This window comes from Salvelinus alpinus, chromosome 3 (genome assembly GCF_045679555.1).
Source record: "Salvelinus alpinus chromosome 3, SLU_Salpinus.1, whole genome shotgun sequence".
Lineage (NCBI taxonomy): Eukaryota > Metazoa > Chordata > Actinopteri > Salmoniformes > Salmonidae > Salvelinus > Salvelinus alpinus.
In genome coordinates, this window is record NC_092088.1 from 91,992,254 (window position 1) to 92,014,751 (window position 22,498).

A 22,498-nucleotide genomic window follows, 5' to 3' on the forward strand; every position below is an offset into this window, starting at 1 on the left:
CTCCCTCTCTCTCCACAGTTATGGGCTGCCTGTCGGTAGGAGTGGAGGGTCATGTATGATTGAAATAGCAGTAGATAATGGAACAGTGAAACATCAGGAGGAATCCTTGTTCCAGCCCGTGTCAGAGGTAAGCCCAGTTATCTGACTCAAAAGCTCCATGGCACCCCTTTTCCTATATAGTGCCCTCTATGGACCCTGGTCAAAACTAGTGCACTATATAGGGAATGGAGGGCCATTTGGGACCCCAGTTATCTCAGCCGAGTCAAATCAAATCAAACTGTATTTGATGAGTCCCCTCATATGCAGCCATACATTGTATAGGTTTGGCATTTAGACTGAGGGAATATTGCCTATGATCATGTCACGTATTGTGATTATACTGTATCACAAGCAGAGGACTCAATCAAACATGCAGTGTATTGTGTGTGTGGGGGGGGGGCAACAGCAGTGATGTATACAGATACATACTGTTAATTAGTTAATACATGGAAAGCATAACATGCACTATACAAACATGAAGAACAGCTACTCTTTCCATGACATAGACTGACCAGGTGAATCCCTTATTGATGTCACCTGTTGTTAAATCCACTTCAATCCGTGTAGATGAAGGAGAGGAGACAGGTTACAGAAGGATTTTTAAGCCTTGAGACAATTGAGACATGGATTGTGTATGTGTCATTCAGAGGGTGAATGGGCCAGACAACAGATTGAAGTGTCGTTCAACAGGGTATGGTAGTAGTAGTCAGGCGCACCGGTTTCTGTCAAGAACTGCAACGCTGCTGGGTTTTTCATGCTTACACAGTTTCCCGTATGTATCAAGAATGTTGGGGGGGGGGGTTACAACTAAATATTAAGAAGGTGTTCTTAATGTTTGGACACCCAGTGTACATATCTAACTGAAAATACCTCAGGTTATAACTCTGAAGCCTAGCATGTCTAGCATGGATGATTTCAAACAAACTTGAGTTGCAATATAATTTTTTGTGGCAAAACAATTATAGCTCCCTTGTTACAGATGCATTATGCAGAAAGTGCTCCACCATTTCCTGGTTTGCTAAAATGTAAATAGTTCACCTAGTTTGAGTTTATGTAACAAAACAAGCAAGTATAGAGTAGAGAATCATTGTACTAAACCACTTTGAAATATATTTTCCATAACCAACATTTTTTTTATTTTCAGCTGTTTTGAAGCTGGTGTAAAAAAATGAAAGTAAAAAATGCAAAAACTAAACTTAAGACCGGGATGCATAGAAATAGGGCACATAGAACAGATCTATCTTGCTTTCAATGAGAATTACATATCTACGAATTTGGTCGGGTTGCCCAGAAAATGTACTTATTGCAGCTTTAAATTGACCGTTAGGGGGGATAAGTTGTCGGTTCACTGGATTCACATCCAGAAAACACCTGATTTACATCCTAAATGGCACCCTATTCCCGAAATAATGTACTACTTCCCATAGGGCTCTGATCAAAAGTAGTGCACTAAGAGTAGTGCACTAAAAGTAGCAAACTATGTAGGAAATAGGGTTCCATTTGGGATATAGGCATACTTGACCTTACCTGAAGATTTGTATTGTTGATTACCATAGCAGGTCTTGTCTACACTGAGCATACCAGACATTAGGAACACCTTCCTAATATTGAGTTGCACCCACTCCTTTTGCCCTCAGAACAGCCTCAATTCGTCGGAGCATGGAATCTACAAGGTGTCAAAAGCGTTCCACAGGGATGCTGGCCCATGTTGGCTGGATGTTGTTTGGGTGGTGGACCATTCTTGATACACACGGGAAACTGTTGAGTGTGAAAAACCCAGCAGCGTTGCAGTTCTTGACACAAACCGGTGCGCCTGGCACCTACTACCATACCCCGTTCAAAGGCACTTAAATATGTTGTCTTGCCCATTCACCTTCTGAATAGCACACATACACAATCAATGTCACAAATGTCTCAAGGCTTAAAAATCCTTCTTTAACCGGTCTCCTTCCCTTCATCTACACTGATCGAAGTGGATTTAACAAGTGACGTCAATAAGGGATCATAGCTTTCACCTGGATTCACCTGGTCAGTCTATATTTTGTACAGTCAGTGTATATCATAACTGACTAAATATCTGTAGTAATTTACACGGAACTGTGATGTAATGAACTATACAGTGAAGCACATGGACTGTATATAGAAGACTAAACAGGCATTGCTGATAACTAGTGTGTGTGTGTGTGTGTGTGTGTGTGTGTGTGTGTGTGTGTGTGTGTGTGTGTGTGTGTGTGTGTGTGTGTGTGTGTGTGTGTGTGTGTGTGTGTGTGTGTGTGTGTGTGTGTGTGTGTGTGTGTGTGTGTGTGTGTGTGTGTGCGCACCCGCCTGTCCCCCTGCTACCTACCTACCTGCCTTTGAACGTGTGCATACATTTGTCTTTGTGACATCCTTCCAGGTAACGATGGGGCCTATATTCCTGGGGGACGTCCCCTCCCAAAGGGATCAGCCTGCCAGCACCAGGGAGGGGACGGGTTTTGTAGGCTGTATCAGGGAGCTGCAGGTCAACAATAAGGACATCTACATAGCAGGAGAGGCACTGGGAGGGAGGAACATCCACAACTGTGACACACCTGTCTGTCAGCACCTGCCCTGCCGCAATGGAGGCACCTGTGTCAGGTAGGATATGACCATGTGGATATTTCAGTAGTCTTTAAAACAGTATTAGTGTTTTGAAATACTGTCTTTGAGAGCTAAAAGTAAAAGACTGAATTATCCAGCTCTATTTAATGTCACCTAATGGTCTTAAAAAACTTAAATCTTCCTACATTGATTAGTAGTAATGGACTCTTAATGAAGGTCCAGGTACATCAAGGCTAATGAAAATGTGAGAGGCTAGAGGGCCGGCCATATCGCAGTGTATTGATTCATACCATTCATACTATCAGCCATGTTTCAGTCCACTATCTTAACAGTCATACCATTAATACTATCAGCCATGTTTCAGTCCACTATCTTAACAGTCATACCATTAATACTGTCAGCCATGTTTCAGTCCACTATCTTAACAGTCATACCATTAATACTATCAGCCATGTTTCAGTCCACTATCTTAACAGTCATACCATTAATACTATCAGCCATGTTTCAGTCCACTATCTTAACAGTCATACCATTGACACTATCAGCCATGTTTCAGTCCACTATCTTAACAGTCATACCATTAATACTGTCAGCCATGTTTCAGTCCACTATCTTAACAGTCATACCATTAATCCTATCAGCCATGTTTCAGTCCACTATCTTAACAGTCATACCATTCATACTATCAGCCATGTTTCAGTCCACTATCTTAACAGTCATACCATTGACACTATCAGCCATGTTTCAGTCCACTATCTTAAGAGTCTTTGACCAGGATCCTAGCCTGGTAATTCAGTAAATAGCTAAGGTTATATTGAGTCTCTACCCTCTACACGCGGACAACGTTAATCCATTTTTAAAATATATTTTTGCTAATTGAACACTTGACACAAATGAAAAAATCAGGTTCATAATATTTTGTGGTCAGATCATCAAGGCTGCCAAACGCAAAGCTCTACCGTCAGTCAGCGTTGTTAATTATGACTGTGAATTATTTTCCATCACGGTGCCAAACCCTCTTGAACCCCATAGCTGGTGTAGGGTTATAGAGAGTTCACAGAGCAATCTTCATTCAGTCAATTGACCCGGGTGGCTCTGGCATAATACCAGATGGTTAAAGTATTGGCTGTGGGCATAATGGCTGGTGATTTGATTGCTTCCTGTCTTAATGTCATCGTTCTGTCTTCTACAGCCTGTCTACATTTGCATATTACTGAGATATATTGAAAGAATTGTGTTTTTTATCATAAATGTCCATGGCTCAGCATCTTTGAGATTCTACTTGTAATAAAAAGTGCTATATAAAACATACATATATATAAATATATATATATATTCTTATAGAATTTGAAAACATACAATCTACCTGCAGTTAATTATTATTATTAAGACTGAACATTGCACATTGTCTGTAGTTTATAAAAGAAACAACTCAAGGTCCTAGGAATAATCATTAGGCCAAATTATCAATGAGGAACAAACAAAGACTATGTATGCGTCCCAAATGGCACCCTATTCCATACAAATGGCACCCTATTCCCTACAAATGGCACCCTATGCCCATAGGTCTTTGGTCCAAAGTAGTGCACTATAAAGGGAAAAGGGTACCATTTGGAACTGAGGCCTATAATCAGACAGTGCTGCAGCCTATAGTGATGATGTACAACGTTCCCCTAAGGATACTTCAGAAAGAAAATGACTCATTAAAGAGTTGGTTGCAGAGACGTCTTTGAATTCTGGAGGACATATACATTCAAAAGAAGTGTAGGAGTTGAATTATAGATAAATTGGATACTGTTTTAACAAGTTATTGTATGGGTATATTCATTATGTTTGTTGTGTTTTGAAATGTCCTAAATTCAAGGAATCCACACAAAAGATAAGGGACTTCGAATACATCCTTATTGTAAAGTGTTACCATCTTTAATAAAGCAGCAGAAGAGGTCTTGTTAAAACTCTGCTTTGCTGGTGACTGGCTGGCTGCCTGGCTGGCTGCCTGACGGGCTGGTGCCTGGCTGGCTGGTGCCTGGCTGTTGCCGGGCTGGTTGGCTGGCTGGCTGGTACCTGCTTGGCTGGCTGTTGCTTGGCTGGCTGGTGGCTGGCTGGCTGATGCCTGACTGGCTGATGCCTGACTGGCTGGCTGGCTGTTGCCTGGCTGGTGGCTGGCTGGTGCCTGACTGGCTGGCTGGCTGGGGTGGAATGGCTACCAGATGTAGTGAAGGTGTGGATGGATAAGGGGATGCGGTAGGGTTGACACACACTTTAGTTCTTAATGGCTGTAATCAGAGGCTTGATTACATTAAATATGGGTGGTAACAAAATGGTTTTCCCATTTTTACCTTCACGCAATCATTTGATTACAAAGTGTGTTTATGTTTAGTGATTGTTGTGAATATGTAAATTGCATACACACATATCATATTATCTGTATGTGAACCCACACACATGCACGTACACAAACACACCGTTCCACACACACAAACACACCGTTCCACACACACAAGCACATCGTTCCACACACTTAAACACACCGTTCCACACACACAAATACATCGTTCCACACACTTAAACACACCGTTCCACACACACAAATACATCATTCCACACACACAAGCACATCGTTCCACACACTTAAACACACCGTTCCACACACACAAATACATCGTTCCACACACACAAACACACCGTTTCACACACACAAACACACCGTTCCACACACACAAACACACCGTTCCACACACACAAACACACCGTTACACACATAAAGGACTTCTTGTAGTCTCCTCTACCATTGAAGGACAAGAATGTTACAGGAACCTCACAGACAAACACACTGCTATTCATTATTAAAGGCTACATATTTAATCTGTTGAGTAGCAGATTAACTACTGAATAATGGATTGGCCTGCACATGATATCTCTGGCAGATGAGCTCTCAGTAATCAAGTTGTGTGGTGCCCAATGTCATAAACTGAGTACACCAAACATTAAAAACACCTTTCTAATATTGAGTTGCACCCCTCTACAGGGATGCTGACCCATGTTGACTCTGATGCTTCCCACAGTTGTATCAAGTTGGCTGGATGTCCTTTGGGTGGTGAACCATTCTTGATACAAACAGGAAACTGTTGAGCGTTAAAAAAAAACAGTAGCATTGCAGTTCTTGACACACACCGGTGCGCCTGACACCTACTACAATACCCCGTTCAAAGGCACTTAAATATTTTGTCTTGCCCATTCACCCTCTGAGTGGCACACATACACAATCCATGTCTCAGTTGTCTCAAGGCTTCAAAATAAGTGCAAGTTGGTGTTTTAAATGCAGCTCTTGATGGGATTTAGCTTTGTAGTCTATTGCCTTACTCAGTTTGGCTTCATCACATACTTATTACAAATACTTTTCAGATAAAATGTACAAAGACAAAAAATATCCACCCAAAGGTTTTACTTTGAATTCAGAATGGATTCAGAATGCAGTATTAATTTCAATGATACATTTATTTTCCTCACACAAACTGCACCATACATTATAAAACTATACCATACATTCACTCCCTGAAACTTGTAACCGGAGTCACTGCGAGGCATAGCTACCTAGGTCATGATCAAACTGGGTTAAAATGTTCTCCATATTTCACAGTGTTCTCCAACACACACACATTTGACAAGTAAAAATAATAAGCTGTCAGTACCACGGGTGATTTTATAAAACATGTCAAATAACCCCGTTGAAACAAACCCTGCTGAATCGTTTCAGGGAAATGTAAGGCGGAGGCGGACGGTTATAGCTCTTCATGAGGTTTTGTTCTCGGTTCAACAGAATCATGACCCAGCCATCTAACACGGTGACGGTTCATGACCCAGCCATCTAACACGGTGCCGGTTCATGACCCAGCCATCTAACACGGTGACGGTTCATGACCCAGCCATCTAACACGGTGACGGTTCATGACCCAGCCATCTAACACGGTGACGGTTCATGACCCAGCCATCTAACACGGTGACGGTTCATGACCCAGCCATCTAGCACGGTGACGGTTCATGACCCAGCCATCTAACACGGTGACGGTTCATGACCCAGCCATCTAACACGGTGACGGGTCATGACCCAGCCATCTAACACGGTGACGGTTCATGACCCAGCCATCTAACACGGTGCCGGTTCATGACCCAGCCATCTAACACGGTGACGGTTCATGACCCAGCCATCTAACACGGTGACGGTTCATGACCCAGCCATCTAACACGGTGACGGTTCATGACCCAGCCATCTAACACGGTGACGGTTCATGACCCAGCCATCTAGCACGGTGACGGTTCATGACCCAGCCATCTAACACGGTGACGGTTCATGACCCAGCCATCTAACACGGTGACGGGTCATGACCCAGCCATCTAACACGGTGACGGTTCATGACCCAGCCATCTAACACGGTGACGGTTCATGACCCAGCCATCTAACACGGTGACGGTTCATGACCCAGCCATCTAACACGGTGACGGTTCATGACCCAGCCATCTAACACGGTGACGGTTCATGACCCAGCCATCTAACACGGTGACCGTTCATGACCCAGCCATCTAACACGGTGACCGTTCATGACCCAGCCATCTAACACGGTGACGGTTCATGACCCAGCCATCTAGCACGGTGACGGTTCATGACCCAGCCATCTAACACGGTGACGGTTCATGACCCAGCCATCTAACACGGTGACGGTTCATGACCCAGCCATCTAACACGGTGACGGTTCATGACCCAGCCATCTAACACGGTGACGGTTCATGACCCAGCCATCTAACACGGTGACGGTTCATGACCCAGCCATCTAACACGGTGCCGGTTCATGACCCAGCCATCTAACACGGTGACTGTTCATGACCCAGCCATCTAACACGGTGACGGTTCATGACCCAGCCATCTAACACGGTGCCGGTTCATGACCCAGCCATCTAACACGGTGACGGTTCATGACCCAGCCATCTAACACGGTGACGGTTCATGACCCAGCCATCTAACACGGTGACGGTTCATGACCCAGCCATCTAACACGGTGACGGTTCATGACCCAGCCATCTAGCACGGTGACGGTTCATGACCCAGCCATCTAACACGGTGACGGTTCATGACCCAGCCATCTAACACGGTGACGGTTCATGACCCAGCCATCTAACACGGTGACGGTTCATGACCCAGCCATCTAACACGGTGACGGTTCATGACCCAGCCATCTAACACGGTGACGGTTCATGACCCAGCCATCTAGCACTGTGACGGTTCATGACCCAGCCATCTAACACGGTGACGGTTCATGACCCAGCCATCTAACACGGTGCCGGTTCATGACCCAGCCATCTAACACGGTGCCGGTTCATGACCCAGCCATCTAACACGGTGACGGTTCATGACCCAGCCATCTAACACGGTGACGGTTCATGACCCAGCCATCTAACACGGTGACGGTTCATGACCCAGCCATCTAGCACGGTGACGGTTCATGACCCAGCCATCTAACACGGTGACGGTTCATGACCCAGCCATCTAACACGGTGACGGTTCATGACCCAGCCATCTAACACGGTGACGGTTCATGACCCAGCCATCTAGCACGGTGACGGTTCATGACCCAGCCATCTAACACGGTGACGGTTCATGACCCAGCCATCTAACACGGTGACGGTTCATGACCCAGCCATCTAACACGGTGACGGTTCATGACCCAGCCATCTAACACGGTGACGGTTCATGACCCAGCCATCTAACACGGTGACGGTTCATGACCCAGCCATCTAACACGGTGACCGTTCATGACCCAGCCATCTAACACGGTGACGGTTCATGACCCAGCCATCTAACACAGTGACGGTTCATGACCCAGCCATCTAACACGGTGACGGTTCATGACCCAGCCATCTAACACGGTGACGGTTCATGACCCAGCCATCTAACACGGTGACGGTTCATGACCCAGCCATCTAACACGGTGACTGTTCATGACCCAGCCATCTAACACGGTGACGGTTCATGACCCAGCCATCTAACACGGTGACGGTTCATGACCCAGCCATCTAACACGGTGACGGTTCATGACCCAGCCATCTAACACGGTGACGGTTCATGACCCAGCCATCTAACACGGTGACGGTTCATGACCCAGCCATCTAGCACGGTGACGGTTCATGACCCAGCCATCTAACACGGTGACGGTTCATGACCCAGCCATCTAGCACGGTGACGGTTCATGACCCAGCCATCTAACACGGTGACGGTTCATGACCCAGCCATCTAACACGGTGACTGTTCATGACCCAGCCATCTAACACGGTGACGGTTCATGACCCAGCCATCTAACACGGTGCCGGTTCATGACCCAGCCATCTAACACGGTGACGGTTCATGACCCAGCCATCTAACACGGTGACGGTTCATGACCCAGCCATCTAACACGGTGACGGTTCATGACCCAGCCATCTAACACGGTGACGGTTCATGACCCAGCCATCTAGCACGGTGACGGTTCATGACCCAGCCATCTAGCACGGTGACGGTTCATGACCCAGCCATCTAACACGGTGACGGTTCATAACCCAGCCATCTAACACGGTGACGGTTCATGACCCAGCCATCTAACACGGTGACGGTTCATGACCCAGCCATCTAACACGGTGACGGTTCATGACCCAGCCATCTAGCACGGTGACGGTTCATGACCCAGCCATCTAACACGGTGACGGTTCATGACCCAGCCATCTAACACGGTGACGGTTCATGACCCAGCCATCTAGCACGGTGACGGTTCATGACCCAGCCATCTAACACGGTGACGGTTCATGACCCAGCCATCTAACACGGTGACGGTTCATGACCCAGCCATCTAACACGGTGACGGTTCATGACCCAGCCATCTAACACGGTGACGGTTCATGACCCAGCCATCTAACACGGTGACGGTTCATGACCCAGCCATCTAACACGGTGACGGTTCATGACCCAGCCATCTAGCACGGTGACGGTTCATGACCCAGCCATCTAACACGGTGACGATTCATGACCCAGCCATCTAACACGGTGACGGTTCATGACCCAGCCATCTAACACGGTGACGGTTCATGACCCAGCCATCTAACACGGTGACGGTTCATGACCCAGCCATCTAGCACGGTGACGGTTCATGACCCAGCCATCTAACACGGTGACGGTTCATGACCCAGCCATCTAACACGGTGACGGTTCATGACCCAGCCATCTAACACGGTGACGGTTCATGACCCAGCCATCTAACACGGTGACGGTTCATGACCCAGCCATCTAACACGGTGACCGTTCATGACCCAGCCATCTAACACGGTGACGGTTCATGACCCAGCCATCTAACACGGTGACGGTTCATGACCCAGCCATCTAACACGGTGACGGTTCATGACCCAGCCATCTAACACGGTGACGGTTCATGACCCAGCCATCTAACACGGTGACGGTTCATGACCCAGCCATCTAACACGGTGACGGTTCATGACCCAGCCATCTAACACGGTGACGGTTCATGACCCAGCCATCTAACACGGTGACGGTTCATGACCCAGCCATCTAACACGGTGACGGTTCATGACCCAGCCATCTAACACGGTGACGGTTCATGACCCAGCCATCTAACACGGTGACGGTTCATGACCCAGCCATCTAACACGGTGACGGTTCATGACCCAGCCATCTAACACGGTGACGGTTCATGACCCAGCCATCTAGCACGGTGACGGTTCATGACCCAGCCATCTAGCACGGTGACGGTTCATGACCCAGCCATCTAACACGGTGCCGGTTCATGACCCAGCCATCTAACACGGTGCCGGTTCATGACCCAGCCATCTAACACGGTGACGGTTCATGACCCAGCCATCTAACACGGTGACGGTTCATGACCCAGCCATCTAACACGGTGACGGTTCATGACCCAGCCATCTAGCACGGTGACGGTTCATGACCCAGCCATCTAACACGGTGACGGTTCATGACCCAGCCATCTAACACGGTGACGGTTCATGACCCAGCCATCTAACACGGTGACGGTTCATGACCCAGCCATCTAGCACGGTGACGGTTCATGACCCAGCCATCTAGCACGGTGACGGTTCATGACCCAGCCATCTAACACGGTGACGGTTCATGACCCAGCCATCTAACACGGTGACGGTTCATGACCCAGCCATCTAACACGGTGACGGTTCATGACCCAGCCATCTAACACGGTGACGGTTCATGACCCAGCCATCTAACACGGTGACGGTTCATGACCCAGCCATCTAACACGGTGACGGTTCATGACCCAGCCATCTAGCACGGTGACGGTTCATGACCCAGCCATCTAGCACGGTGACGGTTCATGACCCAGCCATCTAACACGGTGCCGGTTCATGACCCAGCCATCTAACACGGTGCCGGTTCATGACCCAGCCATCTAACACGGTGACGGTTCATGACCCAGCCATCTAACACGGTGACGGTTCATGACCCAGCCATCTAACACGGTGACGGTTCATGACCCAGCCATCTAGCACGGTGACGGTTCATGACCCAGCCATCTAACACGGTGACGGTTCATGACCCAGCCATCTAACACGGTGACGGTTCATGACCCAGCCATCTAACACGGTGACGGTTCATGACCCAGCCATCTAGCACGGTGACGGTTCATGACCCAGCCATCTAGCACGGTGACAGTTCATGACCCAGCCATCTAACACGGTGACGGTTCATGACCCAGCCATCTAACACGGTGACGGTTCATGACCCAGTCATCTAACACGGTGACGGTTCATGACCCAGCCATCTAGCACGGTGACGGTTCATGACCCAGCCATCTAACACGGTGACGGTTCATGACCCAGCCATCTAACACGGTGACGGTTCATGACCCAGCCATCTAACACGGTGACGGTTCATGACCCAGCCATCTAACACGGTGACGGTTCATGACCCAGCCATCTAACACGGTGACGGTTCATGACCCAGCCATCTAACACGGTGACGGTTCATGACCCAGCCATCTAACACGGTGATGGTTCATGACCCAGCCATCTAACACGGTGACGGTTCATGACCCAGCCATCTAACACGGTGACGGTTCATGACCCAGCCATCTAACACGGTGACGGTTCCCGCTTCGGATTCTGCAGCTTTGACTCGCTGACACTGCTACAGGGAAACTTCAGCTGTTTAGTTGGCCTTGGTCACCGTAACCGTGGTAACTTTACGTTTTGGCTGGGCATTGAGTCAAAAGATTAAGAACGCGTCTGTATGTAGTACTGCCCAGCTAAAGCTCCAGTATGTTTATCGCTGGCCCTGCAGTGGTGGAATAACACGTCAATATACACAACGTCATTCTGAACTCGAACCACATACTGTAAATGTAATGCCTTCCAGACAATCATGTATTGTAAGATGGAGTTCAAGTAGATACTATTCAGCGCCATGCAGCACATAAACAATCTAAAGTTCATGCTGAAAGTAGTGCATGAAAACCACACAACACACATAACAGATATTAACAACATCCGATAGGAAAATATACAACATCCTATAGGAAAATACACAATATTCTATTGGAAAATGCATATCATCCTATAGGAAAATACACAACATCCTATTGGAAAATACACAACATTCTATTGGAAAATACACAACATCTTATTGGAAATACACAACATCCTATTGGAAAATACACAACATCTTATTGGAAATACACAACATCCTATTGGAAAATGCATAACATCCTATTGGAAAATACACAACATCCTATTGGAAAATACACAACATCCTATTGGAAAATACACAACATCCTATTGGAAAATACACAACATCCTATTGGAAAATACACAACATCATATTGGAAATACACAACATCCTATTGGAAAATACACCACATCCTATTGGTAAATACACAACATCATATTGGAAATACACAACATCCTATTGGAAAATACACAACATCCTATTGGTAAATACACAACATCTTATTGGAAATACACAACATCCTATTGGAAAATACACAACATCCTATTGGTAAATACACAACATCTTATTGGAAATACACAACATCCTATTGGAAAATAGACAACATCCTATTGGAAAATACACAACATCCTATTGGAAAATAGACAACATCCTATTGGAAAATACACAACCCCCATATATAGACAGACGGCTTGGGTGAGGTTTACTACATTATCCTGTCTGTCTGTCTACATAATCAATCACCACAATTATTGTATTAATGACAAATAACGACCATGGCAGCTTTTCACAGAGTGTATTGGACTACAGTCATCATCTGACATGTCTTTAGATCTGAGCCTTACAACTGCCACTTCATTAGTAGAGGCTGCCTCCCTAATGGGACCCTATTCCCTGCCAGACCCCTGGTCAAAAGTAGTGCACTCTACATGTAATAGGGTGCCATTTGGGACGCAAACAGAGTCGAATTTCCTATGTAATAAGGTCATCATGGTATTGGGGTTTGGCAGACATCTGCTTATCTTAGAGAGATACGCTATCTTTGTCTTCTTACAGACATTTTCTATGTAATAGTTGTGTGCTATAACAGTCTCCACTTTTCTGGGAAGGCTTTCCACTAGATGTTGGAACATTGCTGCGGGGACTTGCTTCCATTCAGCCCATTCAGAGTATTAGAGGGGGCGGGCACTGATGTTGGGCAATTAGGCCTGGCTCGCAGTCGGTGTTCCATTTCATCCCAAAGGTGTTGGATGGGGTTGAGGTCAGGGCTCTGTGCAGGCCAGTCAAGTTCTTCCACACCGATCTCGACAAACCATTTCGGTTTGGACCTTACTTTGCGCACGGGGGCATTGTCATGCTGAAACAGGAGAGGGCCTTCCCCAAACATTTGCCACAAAGTTGGAAGCACATAATTGTCTAGAGTGTCATTGTATGCTGTAGCATAAAGATTTCACTTAACCCCAGACCATTATTCCTCCTCCACCAAACTTTACAGTTGGCACTATGCATTGGGGCAGTTAGCGTTCTCCTGGCATCTGCCAAACCCAGATTCGTCCGTTGGACTGCCAGATGGTGAAGCGTGATTCATCACTCCAGAGAATGCGTTTCCACTGCTCCAGAGTCCAATGGCGGCAAACTTTACACCACTCCAGCCGACGCTTGGCATTGCATGTGGTGATGTTAGACTTGTGTGCGGCTGCTCGGCCATGGAAACCCACTTCATGAAGCTCCCGAACAGTTCTTGTGGTGACGTTGCTTCCAGAGACAGTTTGGAACTCGGTAGTGAGTGTTCCAACCGAAGACAGACCATTTTTACACGCTAATCATTTTAGCACTCGGCGATCCCGTTGTGTGAGCTTGTGTGGACTACCACCTCACGGCTGAGCCGTTGTTGCTCCTAGACGTTTCCACTTCACAATAACAGCACTTATAGTTGACCGGAGCAGCTATATCAGAGCAGAATGTGACGAACTGACTTGTTGGAAAGGTGGCATCTTATGACGGTGCCACATTGAAAGTCACTGAGCTCTTCGGTAAAGCCATTCTACTGCCAATGTTGGTGTATAGAGATTACATGGCTTGATTCTATACACCTGTCAGCAACGGGTGTGACTGAAATAGCCAAATCCATAAATTTGAAGGGGTGTCCACTTACTTTTGTGTATATATAGTGTATTTTGTATACAAATCCAACGTGCCCCTGTTAAAGTAGACTATGTACTGTATATTACACTGAACACATTTTAACACAGACATAAGTGTTCATCATGTGGTAGTTTTTAGATAACAGGTCAGACATACCATCATGTGGCAGTTTTTAGATAACAGGTCAGACACATTTAGTTGCCAGTGAAGAGAGTGGCGGTCACTTAATCCTGCAGGAGCCACATGAGTGGTTAACACTTAAAGCCTACCACCTGACTGAGCAGTGTGTTAAAGCTCAATCAGAATGGAATCGATGTTTAACGGAGGTCCATAAAGCAGGACACTGACCTTACAGCTGATGATCATGTCATCATTAGTTCCTGCTGACCCTAAACACTGTGTATACGTTGGAATGACTGTGTGGAACGCTTCTTAGAAGGAAGGGAAATAGACTGTAAAGTCAAGTCTTGTTTTCAGCATAAATGTCACACTGACTGTTAACGGTGGTAAATATTATCAGTCAAATGGCATCCTAACCCCTATATAGTGCACTAAGTTTGGCACCCTATTCCCTATATAGTGCACTACATACAGTATTATGTATAATATTTATTTTAGGGTGGTGTTTCAGAAGCTTCCTGTGACCTGCCACTCCTGGAATGTACATACTATTACCTGATGGAAATTAAATACAACCAGGTATTAGATCTACAGTACATATGAGATTAACATGTTACTATGGTAACATTTACTATATTAAATATTCACCTTTTAATGAAAATAGATTAAAACGTTTAGCAATTTCTTAAAAAGAAAATGTACTGCCGACGATGTCATAATTTAGTTTAATATTGATTGTAACAAGTCGTCAGCTGTTATTTAAATAAGTGTGTGAATTACATTACAATTACGTCTGTTCACATTGAGAAACATTACTGGGTTATTCATTTTCACGTCCCAAGTGGCTCCTTATTCCCTATATAGTGCACTTCCTTTGACCTGAAGCTGGGACGAGACCGTCATGATCACACTGACCACCACATGGAAGGAGATGAAGAAGATCCCCAGAGGACCCTCGCTGTTAGAAGTAGGGCCAGAAGTAGGGCCAGAAGTAGGGCCAGATGTAGGGTCAGAAGTAGGGCCAGAAGTAGGGCCAGATGTAGGGTCAGATGTAGGGCCAGAAGTAGGGCCAGATGTAGGGTCAGAAGTAGGGCCAGAAGTAGGGCCAGAAATAGGGCCAGAAGTAGGGCCAGAAGTAGGGCCACTGTGTAGGGGTTAGGATGCCATTTGACTGATAATATTTACCACCGTTAACAGTCAGTGTGACATTTATGCTGAAAACAAGACTTGACTTTACAGTCTATTTCCCTTCCTTCTAAGAAGCGTTCCACACAGTCATTCCAACAGTTCTAAATTCCAGCGACAGAAGGTAAATATTTAATTTCTAGAAGTGAGTTTCTGGAGGAGAAAGTGAAGGAAAATACATCCCGCAGTGCTGGCTGCTCAAGGCCCATTATTAATTTATAGACGTGAAACCCCACCAATGCCTTCTCTATCTGATATTATACATTTGAAAAGTGTGTGCCTCTTACAGAGGAGCTTATGAAGTGTAAATAATATGACTAGCCTAGCCTCCACTTCCTCTCCAACCCAGAGATAAAGCAACCGCATGAATATGAATTGAGAAAAGGAGAAGGGGATATGGTAGGAGAGTCATGTGTATACTTTTTGGGCCATATGTTTGCTCAACCACTCCCAATCAATTGGTTTCCTGCAGGGTATTGTGTGCGTCCTAAATGGTGCCCTATTCCCTATTTAGAGCACTACTTTTGACCAGGGCTCATAGGGTATAGGGTGCCATTTGGGACACCGGTTATTATCTGCATTCACTGAAAGCACAGATGTGTTTACATTTTTGTAAGGAGCAGAAAGAGGCAGAACACACACACATACAGTGGGGAGAACAAGTATTTGATACACTGCCGATTTTGCAGGTTTTCCTACTTACAAAGCATGTAGAGGTCTGTAATTTTTATCATAGGTACACTTCAACTATGAGAGACGGAATCTAAAACAAAAATCCAGAAAATCACATTGTATGATTTTTAAGTAATTAATTTGCATTTTATTGCATGACATAAGTATTTGATACATCAGAAAAGCAGAACTTAATATTTGGTACAGAAACCTTTGTTTGCAATTACAGAGATCATACGTTTCCTGTAGTTCTTGACTAGGTTTGCACACACTGCAGCAGGGATTTTGGCCCACTCCTCCCTACAGATCTTCTCCAGATCCTTCAGGTTTCGGGGCTGTCGCTGGGCAATACGGACGTTCAGCTCCCTCCAAAGATTTTCTATTGGGTTCAGGTCTGGAGACTGGCTAGGCCACTCCAGGACCTTGAGATGCTTCTTACGGAGCCACTCCTTAGTTGCCATGGCTGTGTGCTTCGTGTCGTTGTCATGCTGGAAGACCCAGCCACGACCCATCTTCAATGCTCTTACTGAGGGAAGGAGGTTGTTGGCCAAGATCTCGCGATACATGGCCCCATCCATCCTCCCCTCAATACGGTGCAGTCGTCCTGTCCCCTTTGCAGAAAAGCATCCCCAAAGAATGATGTTTCCACCTTCATGCTTCACGGTTGGGATGGTGTTCTTGGGGTTGTACTCATACTTCTTCTTCCTCCAAACACGGTGAGTGGAGTTAGACCAAAAAGCTCTATTTTTGTCTCATCAGACCACATGACCTTCTCCCATTCCTCCTCTGGATCATCCAGATGGTCATTGGCAAACTTCAGACAGGCCTGGACATGCACTGGCTTAAGCAGGGGGACCTTGCGTGCGCTGCAGGATTTTAATCCATGACGGCGTAGTGTGTTACTAATGGTTTTCTTTGAGACTGTGGTCCCAGCTCTCTTCAGGTCATTGACCAGGTCCTGCCGTGTAGTTCTGGGCTGATCCCTCACCTTCCTCATGATCATTGATGCCCCACGAGGTGAAATCTTGCATGGAGCCCCAGACCGAGGGTGATTGACCGTCATCTTGAACTTCTTCCATTTTCTAATAATTGCGCCAACAGTTGTTTCCTTCTCACCAAGCTGCTTGCCTATTGTCCTGTAGCCCATCCCAGCCTTGTGCAGGTCTACAATTTTATCCCTGATGTCCTTACACAGCTCTCTGGTCTTGGCCATTTTGGAGAGGTTGGAATCTGTTTGATTGAGTGTGTGGACAGGTGTCTTTTATACAGGTAACGAGTTCAAACAGGTGCAGTTAATACAGGTAATGAGTGGAGAACAGGAGGGCTTCTTAAAGAAAAACTAACAGGTCTGTGAGAGCCGGAATTCTTACTGGTTGGTAGGTGATCAAATACTTATGTCATGCAATAAAATGCAAATTAATTATTTAAAAATCATACAATGTGATTTTCTGGATTTTTGTTTTAGATTCCGTCTCTCACAGTTGAAGTGTACCTATGATAAAAATTACAGACCTCTACATGCTTTGTAAGTAGGAAAACCTGCAAAATCGGCAGTGTATCAAATACTTGTTCTCCCCACTGTATATACATACATATACACGCACGCACACACGCACGCACACACACACACACACACACACACACCTGCTGTTGAATCTGATGTGTTATCTGAATTAAATCTATAACATAACACCTGTCCATCTCCTCAACCAGCCAGTCCATCCATCTAACGCGGCAGCTCCTTTCTGCAGACCTCCAGTATGTCATACTGGATGCATTCCATCTGGGACTGATGGAGATATTGGTCATATCTTAGCTCGTCTCTATTGATTCATCACAGAGTTCAATACAGTGTTTTCATCCATGAAGATGTTGATTATTTGATCATCTCTCTCTCTCTCTCTCTCTCTCTCTCTCTCTCTCTCTCTCTCTCTCTCTCTCTCTCTCTCTCTCTCTCTCTCAATTCAATTCACTTTTTTGGCATGACGTAACAATGTACATATTGCCAAATCATATTTTGGATATTTACAATATATTTACAATCTCTCTCTCTCTCTCTTCCCTGTACCTAGATAGAAACCACATCACTAGAACTACCAGGGTCCATTTCCTCTTGGTCCTAATGATCTCTCCTCTCTGTGTGTGTCTGTCTCTCTCTCTCCCTGTGTATAGTGATGCAGAGGACTGGTTCTGTGAGTGCCCTCCTCTCTACTCTGGTCGGCTCTGCCAGTTCACAGCCTGTGAGTGGAGCCCCTGTGGTCACGGAGCCACCTGTATCCCCAAGTCCTACCAGGAAGCTGTGTGTCTCTGCCCTTACGGAAGACAGGGCCTGCTGTGTGATGATGGTAAGATATAGACACAATATGTTATACATAATATATAACATTATAGCTATGCATAATACATGCGTATCACAGGAGGCTGTTGAGGGGAGGACGGCTCATAATAATGGCTGGAACGGAGATAATGGAATGGCATCAAACACAAGGAAACCATGGAAACCATATGTTTGATGTATTTGATATCATTCCACTGATTGCCGCTCCAGCCATTACCCCAAGCCCGTCCTCCCCAATTAAGGTGCCACCAACCTCCCGTGAAGCATATAAGGCATACAGTGTGACAGGGCCTGCTGTGTAGAGGAAGGTTAGACCCATACATACAGTACTCTAATACCCGTTTCACACTACTGAGCCGTGCCGAGCTGTACTGCACTGGCCTGGTTAGTCATTCACATTGACCGTTGTTGCTGGACACTTCTTCTTCTTCTTCTTGTTTGAAAGGTGGCGTTTGATATGGCCAGCACGATAAGGATCATGTTGGCACAGATGTGTGTAAAGGATACAAAACTTCAGGGCATCAGACCTGGTTTCAAATAGTATCTGTTTTCTTTCAAATATTTCAAATGAGCCTGATTGACCTGGCGTAGAGCAACGGGACCAATATAATAGTACCAAAAGTGCAAACCCCACCTAGCTGGCACTCCAGGCAGGCTCAAATCAAACACTCAAAGTATGTGAAAGAAAACACATACTAGTTGAACCCATGTCTGCTCCACAGTCTCAGGGATCGGTTGAGAGGCAACAGTGGAGAGATGAAAGATAGTGAAGAACAGCAAGGAAGTAAAAGGGAGAAGTTAATGAAATGGAAATCCTGCTGGGGGAAAAAGCTTGTGTCTTCCTTTGCGAATGGATTTTCACATTAGGGTGATAATAATCAATAGCTTTACAAAGTGTATCTATCTACTCTGCTGGATGTTCCAGAGAGGCGGTGGAGCTCTGATAAGTTCTTAAAAGGATATTTTCTAAGTAGCTGGCTGGTTTAGTGCTTTGGTTTTCCAAGCAGTCACCTTCAATAAGGGTTAACCTACAGTCAAGGTATGCGTCCCAAATGGGACCCTATATAGTGCCCTACATTTTTATTCAGAGCAACTTATAGGAGCGACTAGGGTTAAGTGCCTTGCTCAAGGGCACATCGACATATCTTTCCCCTAGTCAGCTTGGGGATTCGAGCCAGCAACCTTTCAGTTACTGGCCCAACCTCTTAACCGCTAGGCTACCTGTCTCCCTACTTGGGCTTTGGTCATAAGTAGTGCACTATAAAGGGAAAGGGAGTGCACTATAAAGGGAAAAGGAGTGCACTATAAAGGGAAAAGGAGTGCACTATAAAGGGAAAAGGAGTGCACTATAAAGGGAAAAGGAGTGCACTATAAAGGGAAAAGGAGTGCACAATAAAGGGAATTTTGGGTGCAGTCACGGACTATAAATCCAGTAATGTGTCCAGTTAAGATGAACACAAATACAGTATGGCACTATGCTACACTTAGAAAAGAAGGGTTCCTAAACGGTTCTTCAGCTGTTCCCATAGGAAAACCTTTTTTGGTTTCAGGTAGAACCCTATTTGGTTCTAGGTAGAACCCTTTTGGGTTCCATGTAGAACCCTCTGTGGAAAGGCTTCTATATGAAACCCAAAAGGGTTATTTCTACCTGGAACCAATCTCTGTAGTTTACAGACCTGGCAACACTGTCCAATCTCTGTAGTTTACAGACCTGGCAACACTGTCCAATCTCTGTAGTTTACAGACCTGGCAACACTGTGTCCAATCTCTGTAGTTTACAGACCTGGCAACACTGTCCAATCTCTGTAGTTTACAGACCTGGCAACACTGTGTCCAATCTCTGTAGTTTACAGACCTGTCAACACTGTCCAATCTCTGTAGTTTACAGACCTGGCAACACTGTGTCCAATCTCTGTAGTTTACAGACCTGTCAACACTGTCCAATCTCTGTAGTTTACAGACCTGGCAACACTGTCCAATCTCTGTAGTTTACAGACCTGGCAACACTGTGTCCAATCTCTGTAGTTTACAGACCTGGCAACACTGTCCAATCTCTGTAGTTTACAGACCTGGCAACACTGTGTCCAATCTCTGTAGTGTACAGACCTGGCAACACTGTGTCCAATCTCTGTAGTTTACAGACCTGGCAACACTGTGTCCAATCTCTGTAGTTTACAGACCTGGCAACACTGTGTCCAATCTCTGTGGTTTACAGACCTGGCAACACTGTCCAATCTCTGTAGTTTAAAGACCTGGCAACACTGTGTCCAATCTCTGTAGTTTACAGACCTGGCAACACTGTGTCCAATCTCTGTAGTTTACAGACCTGGCAACACTGTGTCCAATCTCTGTAGTTTACAGACCTGGCAACACTGTCCAATCTCTGTAGTTTAAAGACCTGGCAACACTGTGTCCAATCTCTGTAGTTTAAATGAGATTGAAGGAAGAAAATGAAGGAAATAATGTGGAGAATTAATTTTCCAAGAGCTAAATCTAACTTGGGTTGTCCCTGCCATCCCTGGCTGAACCTCTGGGTCAAATATAATGAACTGTAAAGTAAAACATAAGTTAGCTTTCTCCGAGCCAGAACGGACCATAGGGCAGGATCCTCTTTCTGTAGTGTGAGGCAGCTTGATGTACAAGTACACCCAATGGACAAGGCGCTGGTATAACAAACAGTAGTAGGAAATCATGTTCTGTTCCTCCAGTGTTAGAACCTTAATGTCCGCTGCCTTTCTGTCATTTATCTATGGAAAAATGGTCATAGTAAATCAAACTAACATCCAACCAGATGAAAACATTCCATTGTCATGAATATTGTGAAAATAGGGGAAAACAAAATGTTCTTATTCTGCTCTAATCTAATGAGGAGGCAGCTTGGTGGAGAGAGCCCTAATCTAATGAGAAGGCAGCTTGGTGGAGAGAGCCCTAATCTAATGAGGAGGCAGCTTGGTGGAGAGAGCCCTAATCTAATGAGGAGGCAGCTTGGTGGAGAGAGCTCTAATCTAATGAGGAGGCAGCTTGGTGGAGAGAGCCCTAATCTAATGAGGAGGCAGCTTGGTGGAGAGAGCCCTAATCTAATGGGGAGGCAGCTTGGTGGAGAGAGCCCTAATCTAATGAGGAAGCAGCTTGGTGGAGAGAGCCCTAATCTAATGAGGAGGCAGCTTGGTGGAGAGAGCTCTAATCTAATGAGGAGGCAGCTTGGTGGAGAGAGCCCTAATCTAATGAGGAGGCAGCTTGGTGGAGAGAGCTCTAATCTAATGAGGAGGCAGCTTGGTGGAGAGAGCCCTAATCTAATGAGGAGGCAGCTTGGTGGAGAGAGCCCTAATCTAATGAGGAGGCAGCTTGGTGGAGAGAGCTCTAATCTAATGAGGAGGCAGCTTGGTGGAGAGAGCCCTAATCTAATGAGGAGGCAGCTTGGTGGAGAGAGCCCTAATCTAATGGGGAGGCAGCGTGGTTGAGAGACCCCTAATCTAATGAGGAGGCAGCTTGGTGGAGAGAGCTCTAATCTAATGAGGAGACCATTTGGTGGAGAGAGCCCTAATCTAATGAGAAGGCAGTTTGGTGGAGAGCCCTAATCTAATGAGAAGGCAGCTTGGTGGAGAGAGCCCTAATCTAATGAGACAGTTTGGTGCAGAGAGCCCTAATCTAATGAGGAGGCAGCTTGGTGGAGAGAGCTCTAATCTAATGAGGAGGCAGCTTGGTGGAGAGAGCCCTAATCTAATGAGGGGGCAGGTTGGTGGAGAGAGCCCTAAACTAATGAGGAGGCAGCTTGGTGGAGAGAGCCCTAATCTAATGAGGAGGCAGCTTGGTGGAGAGAGCTCTAATCTAATGTGGAGGCAGCTTGGTGGAGAGACCCCTAATCTAATGAGGAGGCAGCTTGGTGGAGAGCCCTAATCTAATGAGGA

The 22,498-nt window shown here is 45.9% G+C and overlaps 1 protein-coding gene across 1 annotated transcript in view; it reads left to right on the forward strand.

Annotated features, from left to right (window-relative positions):
• eys (eyes shut homolog) overlaps positions 1 to 22,498 on the forward strand; it is a 506,958-nt gene that overhangs the window by 418,598 nt on the left and 65,862 nt on the right. The window contains exons 41-43 of the mRNA XM_071394489.1: positions 19 to 127; positions 2,435 to 2,655; positions 18,425 to 18,597. Coding sequence (XP_071250590.1) covers positions 19 to 127; positions 2,435 to 2,655; positions 18,425 to 18,597 — 503 coding nt within the window. The remainder of the gene's footprint in view (positions 1 to 18; positions 128 to 2,434; positions 2,656 to 18,424; positions 18,598 to 22,498) is intronic.